We start from the raw sequence: 19491 nt of genomic DNA on the forward strand, positions 1-19491 counted from the left end.
CGTCACTGGTCTCCACTCAGATGTTACGTATTTGAAGTTACAAACACATAGATAAATATGAATATGATGAATTGCATGATTGATTTTAACTGTTTCAGGAAAAGGACAAAAACTCTGTGAAATTGAAAGGATACAATTCTTTCTGAGTAAAAAGAAGACGGATGAACTTAGGAACCTGCACAAACTCCTCTACAACAGGCCAGGCACTGTAAGAACTTAAGATCAATCTTGTGTATCTATTAGTTCTCATGCATAGTGAAAATGTCTAGTGTATAGTCTTTTGCATTTGCACATCTGGATCTAATTCTTAAGTGTCATTTATTACAAACTACTTAGAAAATGAATATTGCAGGACCAGTTGAGCAACCTCATGATTTTTTACTCCTGTAAACTACTCTCCCAATAAAAATCCTATGGAAAGGTGTACTGAATTTTAAGTCCACTTGAATATAGATTTATTTTTTTCAATGAGGGGAGGGGTGGTTTGCCTTGTGAGGATGGGTTGGAAATAATTTGTGGTTTACACGCTAAAAGCTGCTGACACGTAGATTACAGTAAAAATACTGCATGTAGTTCTATTATTCAACATAACTTTTTCTTAGTACTTCTGTTTTGTTTGTTTGAAACCTGTTAGTGGGTTTTAATACAGTGCTATTTACCTAGTCATTTTCTTCTTTAGTTTGCACAAAGCAGTAGGAAGTAAAACTACATTGTACATAAAATCTTAATAGTGATTTTTGTCACATTTATCTAAGGCAATTACAGTGTGTTAAAAACTGATGTGCTTGCTCTTGTATTTAAGGATGAAACTTAAAATACAATATCAAATCTTTCTTGGAGCCCCTTAGGTATCAGTAAAAAGATACTCTTAGGTTTCAGAGTAAATATGCCCCATTTTCCTTGCTAAGAAAAATAAACAGATGTAGAGAAGTTAAGGCAGATGAAATCTAACTATTTCAATACACTTAAAGTATTTATATGATTTTTTTTTTTAGTCTCTATTTTGGAAACTTGAACTGCTTAGCACAGAAACCAGGCACTGAATAGTATTAGTACAGATGCATGCTAGTTGTAATGTCTCAGACTATTGCTGCACATGCAGTGCTTGTTTAAATGGCAAAGAAAGATCTTTTGCCTCAAGTATTCAGGAAGAGAACAGTATAGATTCATTAAAACCTACTTGTGTCAATTATGCTATTTATTCACTGTGGCAGTAAACCAGACAAGACACTTTCTGACTCATTGCATACAGAGTTTTGCAAACCTTTGGATTGTCTTGCAGTAGAATTTAATTGTTTGATAGGAAAGGTACAATGAGAGAATGATGTAACTTTCTGATTTAACTAGCTTTACCAAGGAAGTTGACAAAACTGCATCCATTTACCCTTCACGAAACCAGTAACTTTTCTACCATATTTGGGTTGGAGGTACTGGGATACCGTTGCTTAAGAATCCATCTTTCCCGCTTTGGATTGCAGATCTGAGACATAACTGATTTAAAAGACTATATATAATTTATTGATTATGCAACACGCTGCTTAGAAACTAACAACTGAATGATACTGCTGTTATTATTGATTATTAAATCAATCATTAATAGATAATCCAACCAACTAGTAGACACACAACTATTTGCAGTTCTATAATTATGTGCAAATGACATAACTGTAAACTGATATTTAACACTCCGAAATCATATTATAGACACAACTACTATTGAAATACAGCTCTCGCCCTTCACTCCCATACTGCTTATTTGGTTGCAATTCTACCCCCCTTTGCTCACCTCTCCGATATTTAGTCTTTTGGACACAGACGTCTTGGAAAGTCCAGCATCCCAATGCTTAGAGTCCAAAGATATGAGAATATATTTATTTGCTTCAAAATGCATACAGTTTGGAAATATATCTGTATGGTTTCATCCAAAATTACACTTAATGAGAATTGTTGGGAGCTCAGAATGCTGTTTAATATAGTGAAGATCCGTTGTCTTGTATGTACATCTGGTATGTGCTTTGGACCACAATTAATATATTTAATAAAACATACCAATACCATCTGCAAGTTTTCTTTAGGTGCTGGAGAAAGATAATTGCTTTTGGAAAAGGGGTTTAGCATTGGTAAAGTTATAAACTAATGGAGAAAAACACCACGAACAAAATTTGTACAACTATTGAAAGTGAGTCCAAATTATTCTTGATAGTGTTATAAAGATCTCAGAAGAAGAAAAAAATTGGGGGTGCCTTTAACTTTTTTGTTGGTAAAAGGAGATGGAGTGAAACAGAAGAACTTGAATATATTTGGGATCTTGATGGAAGCATTTTTCCCATTACAGGGGCTGTCGCAATGCAAGTTCAACCCCTGTTCAGACTGCAGGTGTAATGACAGAACTTGTAAATTGGGTGGTGTGTAAATGCAAAAATCAGTCATGCTAAAGAACAGATTCAACAGTACAATCATGGTCCTATGTAAGACAAAATAAAATGCACTATTCTATAATAAATTACATGGTACAAAGCATGCAGCAGGCTTCATATGATTATGGTCATGCAAACCTGTAAATAACCGTGCAGTACGTTCTAAACAAGCTTGAAATGGCAGGTCATTTTACCTGTTAAGTTACTAAAAAGAATTAAAAGTACCGAGGTCACAAGAACTTAATTGTAGTTTGGCTATCACGTGATAAAGGCAGGTATGATCCCTGTAGAGTATAACTTTTTGTCAACAGAAAGCTAACTGCTAGAATAGTTTTTTTTCTTAATGAAAAGTTAAAGGTAATGGGATGAAACATTTTTTAAACTATATGCAATAGAATGTAATCTGTGTTCTGTTCTAGGTTGCTTCCCTAAAGAAGAATGTGGGTCAGTTCAGTGGGTTCCCATTTGAGAAAGGAAGTGACCAATACAAGAAGAAGGAAGAAATGTTAAAAAAGTAATGATCTCTATTGCTATTTAACATAGCTTGGCTCATGCTATACATTCCTTTTTGTTTTCAAAATTTTGCTTCAGATTAAATTTAAACTTTAAGCTGAGTGGCTGTTTCCTATAGCTCTATGATCTGTTTGTGAGCTTATTTTGATTACACAAAATGATCTCTTAAGACGACTTGAAATGTATTAAGAAGAGTTAATTTGTTGAACATTATATTCACAGTTCCTATAGTCCTGGTTTTCTGCTGTATGCTAACTAGCAGATTCTTCTGCCGAGTGTGAGGAAAACTCTGTTTCTCCAGGGCAAGCATAGTGTTGTGAATACCCTGTGTTCTGTTTATCATGCAAACTTGCATACTTCTATGTCTCAAAACCTTCCTTCTTCAGAATCAAAGCCACTTCTGCTTATTGTATATTAAACATACAGTCCTATTCTACAATTGCTGTAGCAACTGGTCTAACAAATCTTTTTTCTTTTTTCTTTATTTTTTTTTTTTTACCATCTCCCCACTTAAGCTGCTTCTCTGTTAACTGGAGAAGATGGTGGAGCTTGGTTTTGACTGTACTGAAAGGGATTAAAAATGCTCTTGCATATTTGCAGCTAGTTGTTACAAATGAAAAAACTAATAATATCTACACAATTGATTCTAAATTAGATTTTTTTTTTAGTGTCAGTTTGTTTGTGGTGGGAATGCCTCCAAATTTGGAATTTGCAAATCTTTCTTCCTCAGATATGCAGTTTTCAAGGAATAGGGTTTGTCAAATACACATGAATCTACAAGGCAAACTCTGTCGCAGGATGGGAGTTTTGACTGTTTCCCACAGGTTTGATTAGATAATGTTTCCCCTTACCTGCAAAAGGTTACAAAATACTATTCTTGAATTTGTGTTTTTTTCATATTTTCTATGTGAAAGTACTGCTACCTAAGTTTTGTTACCCTTCAGTCTTCAGCAAATATTGTGTAAACTGGTTGCATTGTCACTTTTATATCAAGGTACTGAACCTTGTGTGCTTGTGTAACTGTGGTAAGTTCTGCTGCTCTTTATAGTTACATATGAAACACTGCTGATTAGATCATTAATTTATTCTATGTGGTTGATTTCTGCCCACACTGAACATGTGCATGTCATCATGTTTCAACAGCATTAACCAAGATGAACAAAGGACAATATTTATTTTGCAGAATCTTACTGTTCAGGTTATAAACTAGATGGAATGAGAGTTGAGGTTGAGTGTGGATTAGCGTCTTGGATTTTGTAAGACAAAACTACTTGCTATGGAAGTTACTGACTCAAAACTTGTGTGCACTAGTTTATTCAACACTGTATTTTCATACTTAGTACATTGTTTGCTGTTACATGTAGATGTACCTTCAAAGCATTAAATATATGAAAGGATTTGGGAGTTAATACTTATTCTTGTATATGTTACTTCTAACCTAAGTTAAAATACAAGAAAAAATGCTCTGTGTTACACAAGTCATAAGGAATTTTGGTTAAAGCAGCAATAGAGCCATAAAATCCTAATTTAAGAATACAAAGTCTTGAAAGTTTGAAACAGAAACTTCGATGCTATACAGTTTTTAAATCTGTTAACAAATTAATCAGTTTTAACTCTATGGTAATACTGTCTTTTAAAATGTAAAAGACTGACTTTTGATTCTGTAGGAATACCTTAAAAGTATCCAGTGTATCCCTAACAGCTTAATAGGAAAGCCGTCTCCATGTTAAGATGGCACAAATTTTTTTATAACCTTGTGTAGAGAAATGAAAGATTTGACTTTGTCATTGGACGGATGGTGGATGAACTATGTTTTGAGGCAGGAAGATGCATCCAACCATTTAAGATTTCCTGTTCCCATGCCTTAAAACGTGGGAGAGCAAAGTTGTTCAGCCCCTTTAAGAGTTTGAGTTTAAAGGGACAGTCTGAAAGTAAATGCTACTTCAGAGAAGTTGCAGGCCACCATGAAAAGGTTGCACTGACTTTTTAAATAGTGAAAAATAAGTTTTCTTTGACTTTTAGTACCAAAAGTAGCTATGAACCTTGTAAAAAATGGTCAGATGATGAAATTCACTTTTCATGTGGCCTTGCGCAAAATGAGTGAAGAGACAGGCATAAGCATTTGAAGGGATATAACAGGTAGAATAAGTAGGGTTTGGTTTTTTTGATTGGTTGGTTTTTGGTTTTGATCTTAATCCTGCTAAGATAGCATTCCGATGTCACACCCTCACAGAATTTGACTCTGCACTTTTTTTAATACTGGTGGGACAATGTTGTAAAGATGGACAATTGGTTCAAAATCCAGTTGAACTACATGGGATGGATGTTGGGTCAAGTTTCTTAACCTTTTGTCTTCATCAGAGGTACCTCTGTAAGGAGCCAGAGAAAATAAAGGGAGACCTCCCGCCCCCTTGGAGTTCAAGGCTTGTACCAATTGGATTTATCTGCCAAGATTGATTATTTCCAGTGTGGTAGATTAGGAGAGATTCTGGGGAAGACTTTTTTACAAAGATTTTTGTAACTTTATATATAATCTTACTTTACACACATGCAGATCTGGGAATTTTGTTTCATTCTACTTCATGTAATATGGTGGTGGTTCTTTGCTTGACTATAGATAGGATTGGAAACATAATTGTATATATCTTCACGTCTCTTGTCAGGTTGTCATAGCAGTTAAATGTTGACCCATTGTTAGGGATATGATACTGATTTTTTTTTTCTTTTTTTTTTTCCCCCACCCCTCTCCAGATTTAGAAATGCAATGTTGAAAAGTATCTGTGAAGTTCTTGACTTGGAAAGATCAGGAGTTAACAGTGAGCTGGTAACCAGAATCTTAAACTTCTTAATGCACCCAAAATCTTCAGGCAAGGTGAGATACAGGTTGTTACGCTTGCTTTTATGGCTCTGTTCTGATGAAAAATGCAGCTGTGTCTATTTCTTATTATTTGCTTGTTACTAGTGGTTATGCAGGGACTGTTCTAACTTCCTGAAGTAACTGGCTTCTTGAAAGAGAGTAGCTCTTCTGTTGCAGGCATACATAATGGGATGAGGACTTACGTAAACATACAGTTTCTATCTGTAGGTGCACCCGTTATACACTGTTGGCGTAGACAAGTGTATGAGGTCAACATATGAAACTAAGGAGTTATCTATACCCAAACACCATAAATAGCTTCTGCTTTGAGGGTGAATGGAGGGGAATAGACGTGTGAGCAGAGGGGAAAAAAAAGTGTCAGAGCAAGGAAGTTAAACACAAAAAGGACAGGAGAGTAGGCTGTCAGATCTTATCTTGTTGTGCTACAAGTTGATAAGTGTATGTGATCGCGTTTGGTCATCACAAAATGGAATTTGTTGCAAGGATAGGAAAACTTGCTTTAACTAGTATGTGCTAATGTGCTAGATTCAGCTGCCAAGACTACTAAACTCAAGTATTAATCTTCTTGGACTTTTGAGTTTTTAAGAGCAATACTTCAGTAGTTAGACTGTTGCTCAGGAAATAAAATTTATTCCCAGCCAACCCTGATAAGTTATGTGAATAAGCAGTCTGCCTGCTGCCTTAGGGACACTGGTACTGAGTGACAACAAAATGAAGTTTTGCCTAAGATGTGACAGAAGTCTTTAAGTCTTCAGAATAGTTGTCAGCTGATTTGTTACCAGAAGAAAAAGCTTGCTATTACGGGTTAGGAGGGCATAGGCAGGTAAAAGGTTCCTCCTAGTTTCTTTCCTGCTTCCCTTCCCTAACCCCCAACCTTTGAAGATTATTTTGGTTAGGGGATTGGAAGGGGTGCTTAGCACAGAACTGAAATTTCATTTCACTCAGCTTCATCTCTGTAATGACTTTCTGCTTACCACAAAATGTTATGGTTGTAGTATATAACAAAAGTCAGGACCATTTTATTAAATTTAGACCTCATGTTCTTTCATGTGATTTGGAATAGTTTATCTTTTTAAAATTCCCTTTTGTTTTCCCACTTGGATAACACACATCCCTGTCTCAGCCATTGCCAAAGTCCAAAAAACCACCAAGCAAAGGTGGCAAAAAAGAACGCAGTAGTACTGGAACAACAAGGAAAGCAAAACGCACCAAGTGCCCAGAGATCTTGTCAGATGAATCCAGTAGTGAAGAAGATGAAAAGAAGGAAAAGGATGATTCTTCTGAAGAAAAAGAAAGTGAAGATGAGGTAATGATTTTGTTTGGTTTTCAACTTAGGGCTAAAAACATTTGTCTGCAATTTTCCATTACATGGCTGGGCTGTTATTGATTTGGTAATTCCTGGAACATGCAGAGTTGGGGGTAAGTGATGCTTAACTGAATGAATGGTTTGAAAGAAGAGGGAACACATCTGCAGTTTATAAGAGATTTTTGTAATTTCTTAGTGCACTAAAGTTGGAGAATCAGTAAGATAAGCAAAGGTCCTGATTCTTGGATGTATATATGTACCTTTATAAAAGCGTATACTGTGTGCCATTTTGGGGCAGCTAGGATTTCAAACATAATTGATTGTATTTCTGGTATCATCTTGTGATGACTTTAGTAATGTAATTTCATAAGAATTCCCAATATCTATCTATCTTTTTTTATGGTGTAGGGTTTGATTGGATACCTAGGACTCAACTTTGAATTCAGTAGAGGTCCCTAACCTACCTGACTGCATTGGTTTTGGATCTTGGTTCCATATTTCTCCTGGATTTTATGTCCTAATCTCTCTTTTAGGGTTCTGTGTCTTGGATTGCAAAGATAAAGCGAGCAACATAGTAAGCAAAGATCCTTGCAATCTCCAAAGTGTTCTCATCTCACTGTATTTTCTGTTCTTTGTTTTCTTTGAAACTTTTTAGCCTTGCATAGTAAAAGAAAAATGAGGTGTACGCGGTATTTAAAAGCAAAATACCTTTCTCTGCGCATTCCATTTCAGTCCTGTACTTACTTACCGAATAGACACAAAACATGGAGTGCGAGTACAAGTGTGCACTGATTTGTCTGTATGCCTGAAGCCTGGAAAAAAAGAGAAATTAAAAGGAGGTACAAGCTGGCTGTAATAGATTGTCCTCAGGATCGCCTGTCTCTCTTGATTGCAACTCACAAACTAAAAATCTTGGTTATCTGGAAGCAAAGGATACCTGAAATATTTGTGTGCTAGGGGAGCATAATCTTGTATTTTGATTTAGATGGGACTGCCTTTTTAGCCTTAATAGAGCCCTGTAACAAACAGCAATTAGTCGACTCTGGGTGTCCAAGGAAATTCCTTATATAAGCTATGGAACCTTTGGCTGTAATATAAGTCCATTTTTTCCTTGGATTACATTCTGTCTGTTGCAGTGGAAGTGTGACAGGCTGTTAAATAAGTAGTCTGAGCTATAGAAAATAGTAACTTTCAACAGGGTGTTGAAAGGCCAATTTATGCTACTTCAGCAGTCTGTTTTGTCACTGTCATTTTGATAGGTGTTAGTCACTATCAAAAGATGGTCCAAGGAAATTCCCCATGCCTCTGTGAAGCAACTTAATTCTTAGCGTGCTTTTTTGTTTCCCCACAAATGGCAAGTTGAAAAAGGTCTGAAATACTAAAAGTTAATTTTGTATTTGTTCATCTCTTCAGCAGCACAATCTTTCTACTGCAAGGAAAGGAATATCACTTTCAGAGGCAGGAGTTGTCTTTTAGAAAATTTTTCAAGAATTCAGTTATTTAAAAAAACAAAACGCTAAAAAATGACAAAAATCCCGACAAACACAAAACCTCACAGTAAACCCCATGGATCTAACTGGTTGGTCTTTTGCCTTCTTTCAGAAGGTAGGGGTTAATCTACTCGGCTGTTGCCTGGCAGACATACCCAAATTCTTTGGAAACTGAAGTTGACTTGTATGGAGTAAAAGCTTAATTATTAGAAAAACAATACTATGTCAGATTAGTTTGAATATAGGAAGTAATGAAATAGAACATGTCTGTGCTTGTACAGCTTTAAGATTGCAGCATTAAAAAAAAAGTTAGGTTTTAGAACACCCTTAAACATACTACAGGTGGGAAGATGGACGCAGCATATCTGCTTTGCTGCCCCAGGTCTCTTGGTATTTTAGGCATGGCATGGCTGCAATAGATGGTCCTCAAATCCCCTGTCTGTCTTGATTGCAAGTTTGAACAGCACAAATCAAAAATCTTAGTTACCTGGAAGCAAAAGGTATCTGAAATATTTTGTGTGCTAGGGGAGCATAATTTTTCTAAAAAGCTGAAATATGAGTGCTGGGTTTAACTTCTGATTTTGTAGCTGGTGATGGAGCTTTAAGAGAAACCTGAAACCTGAAAAGTGGAAACTACAAGCATTTATTTAGAAATGGGGCAATCCTTGAGTGTATTTTCTGAATTTCAACAGCGAAAATCTTTATCCTTCATTTAACACTGCAGAGCAGCTGCAGCTATAACTGAGCATTCCAAAACAAATAAATATAATCTGCTGTATTAAATATTAGTTTCATGAGATGCCCCAGGTACTAATGGGAGAAGCAGTTAAATTATATGAACTAATCTTAATTGCTTAGATATGTTAGTTTACTTGGTTGACTACATTGCCATTCAAAATATAAATTGGCATTCTGAATTTAGTAACTACTGTTGTTTTGTTTCATTATGTTCTTTCTCTAAAGTATGGTTTATTCCTGGTCAGTGTTCCATGTTTGTTTCTGTGAGGAAAGTTTACAGCTTTGTCAAAAGTGCTATCTGAAGATTTTGTGTGTTGAGCACGCATTTAAATTGTGACAAAAACGCAGTGCACTCGTGTATACTGTACGTATTTATGCTCCCAATTTTTTCTGTTGATGTTAACCTTAATGCAATAATTTTTTGGCCAGTTATTGTGACTAGTAAACCCAAATTATGGATTAGCTAATGTAGTTCTCCTCAACTAGTGCAAAAATAATTAACTGCATGTAGTCTTAGCTATAGCATCTAGAAGTAATTGAATACAACATTCCATTTCCTTTTTTAAAGGAACATCTTAGAAGTGATTTTCTAAGCTTAATTACTTATAATTATGAATGGAAACTTGTAGTAGAACCAAACTAGTAGTATCATTAAAAAGTTGTAACTGCTTGAGCTTAAGAGTTCACATAGAAAGACAATGTGCTGTTTTTTAAAAAGAGGAAATACTCTTTGTGGACGCACTCCCTCTATGGTATTGGGGTAGACATTGCTAATAAAATACAGAAATTTTTTTAGTTTGTACTGACAGCAGGGATACTTTCGATTGTGGAAAAGGGGTATGGATTGTTTGGATAAAAAACATTGTTTTAGTCTTCTGTTTTACTTCTTTATAGCCTCCTAGAAAAACATCTAAAAGAGAAAAATCTAAAAAGATGACTTCCAAAACCAAGAAAGCTGTGAAGGGTGCGAATGTCAAGAAGGCAGATAGCAGCACTACTAAAAAAAATCAGAACAGTTCTAGAAAAGGTAAATGCTTTAAATCTTTAATCATAGTCTTGTAGCTTAACTGGGATGCTTATTAGAAAGCAAGCTTTTGCATCTAATTGTGAAAGAAAATAGAACTTGGTGAATGGTTGGCTTGCTACTTGATGTTTCTTTCCTTGCAATAGTAATTAAAAAAAAGTTATTGGTTTGGGCATACTTAATGTATTCTGTTGTGTACATATATATACACTTATTTGCTCATGAACTGAAAGTGTCAGCCTAGTCCCAGCCTTCTGCTGGGAGAATGTTAGCAAAATTCCTTTGGTGCCTCTATAGTGACTTGACATGAATCTCATCATTGATCCAGTAGTATGTATCCCACTGTGCATGTCTTTTGCTCAGCAGCTTCATGTGTTTTCTTTTAATATGGATATAGGTTCTACATGCGTCCTCTTTCTATTGCTTTTCTTTTATCTGGTGATACACATAAAAGGTTGTTTCATACACGGAGTTCCTTAATACCTGTGTAAAGATTGCAGCAGCACAGGTGGGGACAGTGATTTCTTTCTGAGCAGTTGCAGAAAAGGACCTGGGTAGGGTCAGGTGATGCTCACAGACAAGAAATTGAACCCAGTTCAGCAGTGCACCCTTAGGATAAGGACCACAGACAGCACTCTGGGCTGCTTCAGCAAACATGTAGGCAGCAGGTTGACGGAAACAGTTATTTCCCCCTGTTCAGCACTTGTGAGCCTGCCTTGGGAGTGCTGTGTCCAGCTTTGGTCTCCCTGGTGCAAGATCAGCATGGATGTTCTGGAGTGAGTCCAGCGAAGGGACACCATGGTGGCAAGGGGCTGGAGCACATGATGTAGGAGGAAAGGCAGAGCGAGCTGGGCTTGTTCAGCCTTAAGAGATGGATAAAGGGGGTTCATTCTGCAGCCTGCAACTACCAGATGGGAGAGTATGGGGAAGGCAAGGCCAGGCCCTGCTTGGAGGTGCACAGTGAGAGGACAGGAGGTGACAGACGCAAGCTGCTGCCAGGGAAATTACAATTACACATTAGGGGAAGAAAAGCTTCCCCGTGAGAAGGGGTCACACAGAAACGGCTTGGAGAGCTTGTGGAATAGCAGTTGTTGGAGATATTTGGAACTCAACCTGGCAGGGCCCTGAGCAACCAGCTTTGCGTTTGCCCTGTTCCAAGTAGGGGCTTAAACCAGATGATGACCAGAGGTCCTTTCCCACCATAAGTTCTCTGGCACTCTGAGATAACTACCGTGTCTCTGTCACAATTGTAGTATGAGTTACTAATACAGCATATATCCGTACTGCAAACATACTTCATTTAATGCCAACATCAGCATATGTATGCTATAGCAGAGACATCAGTTCAGATTAATTACCCTGCTTGACACTGTATTAACAAAAGGAATGGTTAAACTATGCTATGCTGTGAATGGTTAAATTATCCTAAACCTCTTTCATAGCCTTATTTCTTAGCAGAGTAAACTGGCCTGTGTTGAACTCCATATATTTTCAGGTTGGCTGCTGGCAGTACTAATGTGGCTGACTGTGTTTGTGTGTATATTTTGTCATCAACATATTCATATCTTAAAAGTTACGTATGTTTTGCATCTATCTTTTGTAATTCATAAAAATTCATAATTTTTCTTTAATGCTACTGTGTTTCTGGTTTGAGTGTTTGCAGTAGAAAAATCAAGGTCATTATCTAGATTGCTTGGCGCTGTCTCTGAATTTTGTCTTGTTGGCAGTAGAGGAACTGCATGGATGTTAGAGTCATTCAGTCTAGTTTTTTTGCTGCTGGAAAAGATTGTAGGAGTGTCCTATGCCTCTTCACTTAACTTCCTTTATGACTGTCTTCATTTGTTGTCATGATGTTTCTGATATGTTCAGTAATACGGGATTGCAAAATGACAAGATCCTAGTGGGCAGTGGTGCTGGGGGGGGGCGGGGAGTCAAACTCCTTTTTAAGGTGCGGAAGTACTTTTTAGGGCTGTAATACCTCAATTTACAATTGCTGTAATAAATCTTTTTTTAGTTTGGTAGGTTAATTTAAGCTGTCCCATACTTTCTAGAGTACATATTGATTGAACTTACAGTTTGTCAACAATGATGCAGATTCATAAATAAATCTAGTACTGATAGCATTAGCTTTGCTTTTAAATGGATGATCTGGCAAGATGTTTATTTTAAGAGAGAAAATCTGCATCAGATGTTAGGGGGAAGTTCTGATTGCTTCTATTTTGGAGGAAGAAAGCAGAGAAATTGAAAATCTTTTATTACAATTCAAATTATTCTTCATATTTAGAAAGTGAGTCTGAGAATAGTTCAGATGACGAACCTTTAATTAAAAAGCTGAAGAAACCACCCACAGATGAAGAACTTAAGGAAACCGTCAAGAAATTGCTGGCCAATGCAAACTTGGAGGAGGTCACAATGAAACAAATTTGCAAGGAGGTAAGCAAATACGATTTTGCAATCTCTTTTCAGGCAGTGGGTTGCCTGTGAACTGACTTTTGTCATCATTTCAGAAAAAGAGGTTTACACTCTGCCCAGTGGTTCAGAAAAAAGTGAACCATTTGCGGTGATTTATTTACTTGCCAACAGCTATAACAAGGAGAGGTTTAATCTTAAGATATGCAACGCTGATACCCAACGTTAGAAGGGAAATCTCCAAAGAAAAATTGGCTACATGTAAAGTAGCACTATTGCCTCCAAAACAACTGCCATGTATTAAAGTGAAAATATTTAAGATGTTGAAGCGGTGCAGCAGCTTGCCACTGTCAGAAGGGGAGGGCTGTTCTCTGTACGTCTCCTGTTCCACCTTCCTCTCATTCTTCATACGTTCTCTTTAAGAGTCCATTCAACTCTCATCTGTCAGCAGAAACAAACAGTTCTCAGCTGAATTAGTGAATTGAATCAGTTCAGCAAGGAATCCATTAATTGTCAGAGCAGATGCCAGGAAGGGACCATGTGGCCAGAAAGGGAAAGTTGGGGGAAAGTGACCAAAATACAGGCAACACTGTTACCTTGACATGTTCTGCCGTTGGTTAACTCACATGTTTAAACAAGAAATTGTCTTGAGAAAATTAAACCAGGAGTTATTCCTATGAGAAAACTATGTTTATATTCTGTACAAGCTTTCTGTCACATTTATAGTCATTCTTACAAGTCTGAAGTTTGGTAGATTGAAAAATAAATATTTTGCATTGGTTGTCAGTGTTGGCATCTGTTTTTTCTTTGATTGGTCCTCTCCCACCCAGTTAAACAAAGAATAGTTGTAGAATAGCACTCAAATGTGTTGTCTGTTTTAGTGGTCCCTTGAAAGGATCACAATTTTACTTTTTTCCAAAAAATAAGCAAGCCTTGGGATATTTGTTTACCTTTCTACACTAATGCAGGGGTATCTGACTACTTAACATGTAAGACAAACATTGGAAAATTCTTTTTTGTCTGACATAGTAAGCTGGGTGTTCCAATTTGGTGATGTGAAGAATTGATAATCCTAGTTTAGTCAGTGGCCAAACAAAAAAAAAAAAAGCATGTATTTAAATATTTATGTCGTCAAAATAAGGACAGGAAAATAAGCTTGTCACTTTCCATAACTAACAGCATGTTTTGGCAGTTGTAACACACCAGTTTTTGCCCTGATTTCATTTAAGTTTCTTCTAGTTATACAAAATGTTGAATGAGTAATTGGAATGAGTAATTTGAGGTTTGGTTTTGTTTTTACTTTTTTTAAAATTTTTTTTAGGTATATGAAAACTATCCTAGTTATGATTTATCTGACAGGAAAGACTTCATTAAAGAAACAGTCAAAGAGGTAAAGACTTTTATCATTTCGAAAACATTCTGGGTTGGGGTATTTTTTCCTTCAGCCTATTAGAAAATGGTATGGTATGCTGTTACGCTAGTTTTAATAGCCTCCTGTATAGTACTGGGGGTTTAGTGCTCTGATAAACCTGAACTCTGGCTCTGCTTTTTTGGTTTGGTGTGGTTTTTATCCCTCTTTCAAAAATAACTGCTTCAGACTTAGCATACCACTACTACTTGTGAATTTCTTTGGTAAGCAGACCTAAAATTAAAGCTATCATCACTTTTTATTACTTTTACTCTCTGAAAACTATGCCTTTGCTTTCAATTACAGCTGTGGCTGCAAGGTGCACTGTAATTCATGCACTGACCACATACATTTGTAGGTAACAGTGCATGAAGTTGTGTGAGTTCTGCAGACCTGCAAGCTCTGGCAATGAAAAAAGGCAAAAGAGTATAAATAGACATCTTTTCTGTGTATGTGTTCCTGGTAGGACAGTTACAATGTTTCCTTTCAGTTTGCTGCACTGAAGATTAGGCCTGATCTAATGTACTCATGTCATAGGGTTTATTGTCCAGTGAGTGGTCAGTAATTTGTAAGAAAATTTTCAAGTTCAATTACTTTTGCTTGCCCCAAAACTAAAAATGGAACCAGAGTTAGTGAAGTCAATAAAGTAACCTTTCTTTCTCTTGTGGCTTCGTTAGCAATGCTAATATATGGATATCTAGAAATAGTTACATCTTCTATGTCTTGCATACATGTGTCACTGTCAGCAAAGGCATAAAGAGAGCAATTTGTCTGCTCTAGGGATGTTCTTGGGTTTGTGTGATCACAAAAGTAGTGTGTTTTCGTGATGATCTGATGCAAAACAAGAGGCTGTATGTAGCTGCAGTGAGAGAAGGGAGAAAACTAATGCACTTCTCGTTTCAGTTGATTTCATGATCTGATTTGACTGTGGGAAATGAAGATTCCTGCTTCTATGTTCCCATGGATTTGAAGATCTGATAGGCACCAGCAAAAGGAATGTGTCTTACCCTTGTGGTATTTAGTTCAGAGCTGATTCTGCTGATCTAATGTTAAGAGTATTGATGTAAATTGCTTTGTGTATCTCCTTTTTTTTTTTTCCCTAACAAAACTGCATTTGATGCAGTTTTTAGCTGAACATACTTAAGTTTTGTGCATGGCAATAAACAATAAATGTTCCCTTTTTTATAGTTTTTGTACATTTTGAATTGCTTTGTATAACTAGATTAATTAGAACCATCGTAGCTTTTTAGTGTGGATTACTAGTTTGCAGGAGATTTTAAAATCAAGTGAGATGAAAGCTGCTTATCTGCACATACACATGCAGAGACTGGAATATTGCAGTATTGGTTATAAAGATATTTTGAATACATACCCATTCTGAAAATAACAAGTCAGTCACATGTTAACAATTTTTATATTCTGATACATTCTACAAATACACAATTATTCTACATCTAGATTACCCTCTTGCATGGGTAGGCACTGAGAGAATTGTCAAAGCATGGTAATGAATTGGCATATAGATGTTATTTTTGTACTTTGAAAAGGTTTTCTGTTGTGTATATAAAGTTATTTCAGATTTCTTTTGTGCAAATCAGCTTTTTAAACTTGTTATCTAAGGATTTATGACATGAAATGTCAGTGTTCAGCAGTGAGGCTATGATGACAAGCGGTATGCAGAAGTTTCAAGAAATTGCAGACAAGTCGAGGTTTTACGATGTTTATCCCATCTTACCTTGTACAGCAACTGTAGTTTTTATACTTAAGCTTTTCAGCGTTTAACTTTGTACGAAAGACTACAGATACATTTGTCTCAATGGCTTGACATAGTAAATGAAGTATCTCCAAAGGCTGTAGGAAAATTTCTGAAGTCCACTTTGCAAAAAGTCTTTTACTTTAGTGTCTTGACCTGATGGCCTCACATCTCAGAAGTGGGTATCCAGGACGTACATACGGCTGGGAGGCTTGATAGCTTTGGAAGTCAACAGTGGGGCTTCCGAACCAGGCAGCGTTGATGTGTGTGGTTAAGCTCCCTTCTGCATAGGAAAGCTCTTCTGAACCTGAGCCTTGCTGCCTCACATGGACAGTGGTACTTTTAAGCCTGCAGTCTTGAACTTTGGCCTACAGTTTTATGGATCAAAGTGAACTCTTTGCGTACGTTTTTGTTGTTTAGGTTTCTGTTCTCCATACATCGCGTTGCAAACATGGGGAGTCAGTCGTACGCTTAAAATCATGGAACTATTGGTTGCCAAAGTGTGGGCTGCCATTAATGCCATGAGCACGGTATCCCTCTGACTGTAGTATTGCTGGAAAGATAAAGTGTATTTTTTTGAATTTTATTATTGTACAGCTGAGGAATAAGGGTTCATAAATGAATTAGGGTTCTAAATTCTGAAAATATTCAGCCAGGTAGACTTCACACACTTTTCGAATTCCACTGCTTGTAATCATTTATAATGAGGCTGAATGTAATGGGGGGGTTTTGTATTAAATAAATGTCTTTCACAAAAATGTAAATCAGTTTTGATCTAACATTTGCTTAAATGTATAGTAAAAAAATCTAAATAGAATCAAGGTGGTTGTCTTTTATCTCACCTGGTAGAAATTATTCAAGCCTGGTTCAAATGTCTACAGATAGTATTGCTGAAATACATGTCCCTGCACCAGGGTAAGATTTTTATCTTCTGTGAGGTTTGCTTTTGTTTGTTTTTTCTCTGATCTATCTTAGCATGAAGAACACTTACTAACTTTCAGGTGAAAACATCAAAAATTTCCAAGTCCTACTCAAAAGCGGCAAGTTACTTGTGTCAATTTTTTTTGTTGTTTTTGGATATTGGATATTCTACAATTCTTGAACTGCCTTGTGATTTTTATGTAAATATACCAGTCAGTTTTAATTATGGGGGTCAGGAAGTGTTTTTAAGATGAGTGACTCCCAAGTATAAACATTTTTAATAGTGTAAATTGTATCAAAAACTTGCAAAAGGAGGGCATACTTCTATTTATTGTATATATGCATTACTTGCTACTTTGGAATTGCACAGATGGAAGGGAAATTAGCTCGGCATCCTTCAAATACTTTGTTTGAATCTCTTAACTACAGCTCAGTGGAGAAGAAATACATGAGCTGTTTCCCTGCTAATCCATGCTAGTCTGGCTGCAGCTGATACAAGATTCCAGTACTTTCTGTGACTGGGGAGAAGGCTGCGAGACAATATTGAGAGGTAAATAAAATGTCTTGCTTATCCTGATGCTATTGGACTAAAACCACAGCTGATCAGTGCTCTAAACCCTGTACAGAGATGCTCATAAAAAAATAAACTGGCTAACTGGATAAAAGGTAACTTAATAAAGTGTTCGGGCGTCTGTCTACCTTCCAGACGCTTAAGATTGTCCTGACCATTGTATTCTAGAAACACCTTGGACCCGGCAGGCTGCTTATAGCATCTGTTCTTCCTGCACCATCCTGTTACAAGGCAGCTGACAAAGCAAGGTCTATGAATGTCTGGGTTTAGAATAGCTGTCACTAAGCTGGACTTAAAAAAAAAACCAAAAAAAAAAACCCTTTGGGACTCCAGTGCTTAAGCTGGCCAAACAATGCCCCTGGCAGTCAGCATGGTGACTCCAGGAAGGTTTATTAGCTCTGGAGCTGTTTGGCAGAGAGTGGCTCGTGACCACTTGGGTAAATAATTATTCCTGTTTCCAAATCAGAAAGTGACTATAGTCAAGTAGCTTTGACTGAGTTGGATAAAAGCATTCCTGAAATGACTTCTGGTGGCTGTTACTTTAGTTCCCATCATTTAGGGAGTACAGCAGAAAATTCGTAAGGTACCAGAATGCTGTCTGAAAACTTGCAGCAAGAAATTTAGTAAAATCCATGTTTCACTTGCTGAAAAAAAGTTAAGAAATATCTTGAATGTTGATAAGGCAAGGCCAGGCTCTGCTTGGAGGTGCACAGTGAGAGGACAGGAGGTGACAGACACAAGCTGGCTGCCAGGGAAATTACAATTATGCGTTAGGGGAAGAAAAGCTTCACCATGAGAAGGGGTCACACAGAAACAGGGCCTGGAGAGCTTGTGGAATAGCAGTTGTTTGGAACTCAACCTGTCAGGGCCCTGAGCAACCAGCTTTGTGTTTGCCCTGTTCCATGTAGGGGCTTAAACTCCAGAAGTCCTGGGGATAAGAGGATGGCAGTGTTACCTATCTCACTGTGCCTTTTCACCTGACCTAGTGCAGTGAATGGAGTTGCAGACTTGCTGCTTCACTTTTATTTCTCATCTAAATTTCAGACAGCTGGGCTAAAAGGGAAAGAAGAAAAATCTATCACACCAACTATTTCCGTAAAAGTATATAATTCTTCTGGAGTGTGATGAAATTTACTGATTTGTACTTTATTTTAAAAGCAGCATTAGTACTTTGTTTCTGTTTTCAAGATTCTTAATCTTAGAATGATGCTGACATTTTCTCAAGAACTGTCTCAGGTGTAATGAAAGTAATTTCCTGCAGGGAGTTAGCTTTAGGAGAACAAGACATGTCCTCGGGTTATGAACTTTGAACTGCTAATCAAGTACGACAGGGTTAGGGGTAAGCAGTCAATGTTCCCTGCAGTAACACTGTCACTGGTTCAGACCTACATGTGTTAGTGTTTGAAATAAACCTTCACAGGGAGTAGGATTTTTTAAGTTGCCTGCAGTCAGACTCACACTAAATGAACGTCTAACCCCCATTCAAGAACAACGATGTAGATAAGTGTTATCCGGATTGGTCGTTGTTTGTATTTTAAATGTTTTGGGTGTGTAGTCAGTCGCAAATGCTTACAGTGATCTGTTCAAGGAGGAAGCTTTCAGGACCACAACCTCACCAGGTGGTGTTGTATATAGTGTTCACTCTATAATTATTCAGTGAAAAGCATTAAGTGGTTCTCTGGTGATTTTTCTGGCTATGGAGTGCTTCTAAACAATTATCTTAAATTTCCTCTGGCTAAGGAAAATAGTCTGATACAAGTCTATGAATTGCTTTGTAAATTTTTGAGGCCAAAGCCACCGACTGTTACGGTATTGTCTAAACAACAGCAAAGAGCTGAAAGGTGACTGTAGAGCAGGAATTGTCTGAGGAATTGTCTATATGAAATCTTAAATACATTTCAAATGTAACACAAAAGTAGGCTTAGCCACTAGTTAAATTTAAAAGGAAAATAAAACCCCAAACACAAGCATCCTGTGGATACTTTCCAGTTTTATTCTGCTGCCATAACATAGTCACACAGAAGAGTTGAAGTGTAACAGATCATGCTCTGCATTCAAATATT

At 37.0% G+C, this 19491-nt stretch overlaps 1 protein-coding gene across 1 annotated transcript; it reads left to right on the top strand.

Moving 5' to 3' along the window:
• Positions 1-85: 85 nt before the first annotated feature.
• Positions 86-16478, top strand: DEK (DEK proto-oncogene; the record flags this gene model as incomplete). The annotated part of the gene is made up of 9 exons (XM_010161123.1): positions 86-208; positions 2837-2931; positions 5682-5802; positions 6932-7114; positions 10237-10369; positions 12651-12799; positions 14097-14165; positions 16084-16114; positions 16357-16478. Coding segments are annotated over 9 exons (1026 nt in total), but the record flags the coding sequence as incomplete, so codon positions are not given.
• Between the last annotated feature and the right edge of the window lie 3013 nt (positions 16479-19491).

The sequence above is a fragment of the Eurypyga helias genome, unplaced genomic scaffold (genome assembly GCF_000690775.1).
Source record: "Eurypyga helias isolate BGI_N326 unplaced genomic scaffold, ASM69077v1 scaffold11811, whole genome shotgun sequence".
In the NCBI taxonomy this organism is placed as follows: Eukaryota; Metazoa; Chordata; class Aves; order Eurypygiformes; family Eurypygidae; genus Eurypyga; species Eurypyga helias.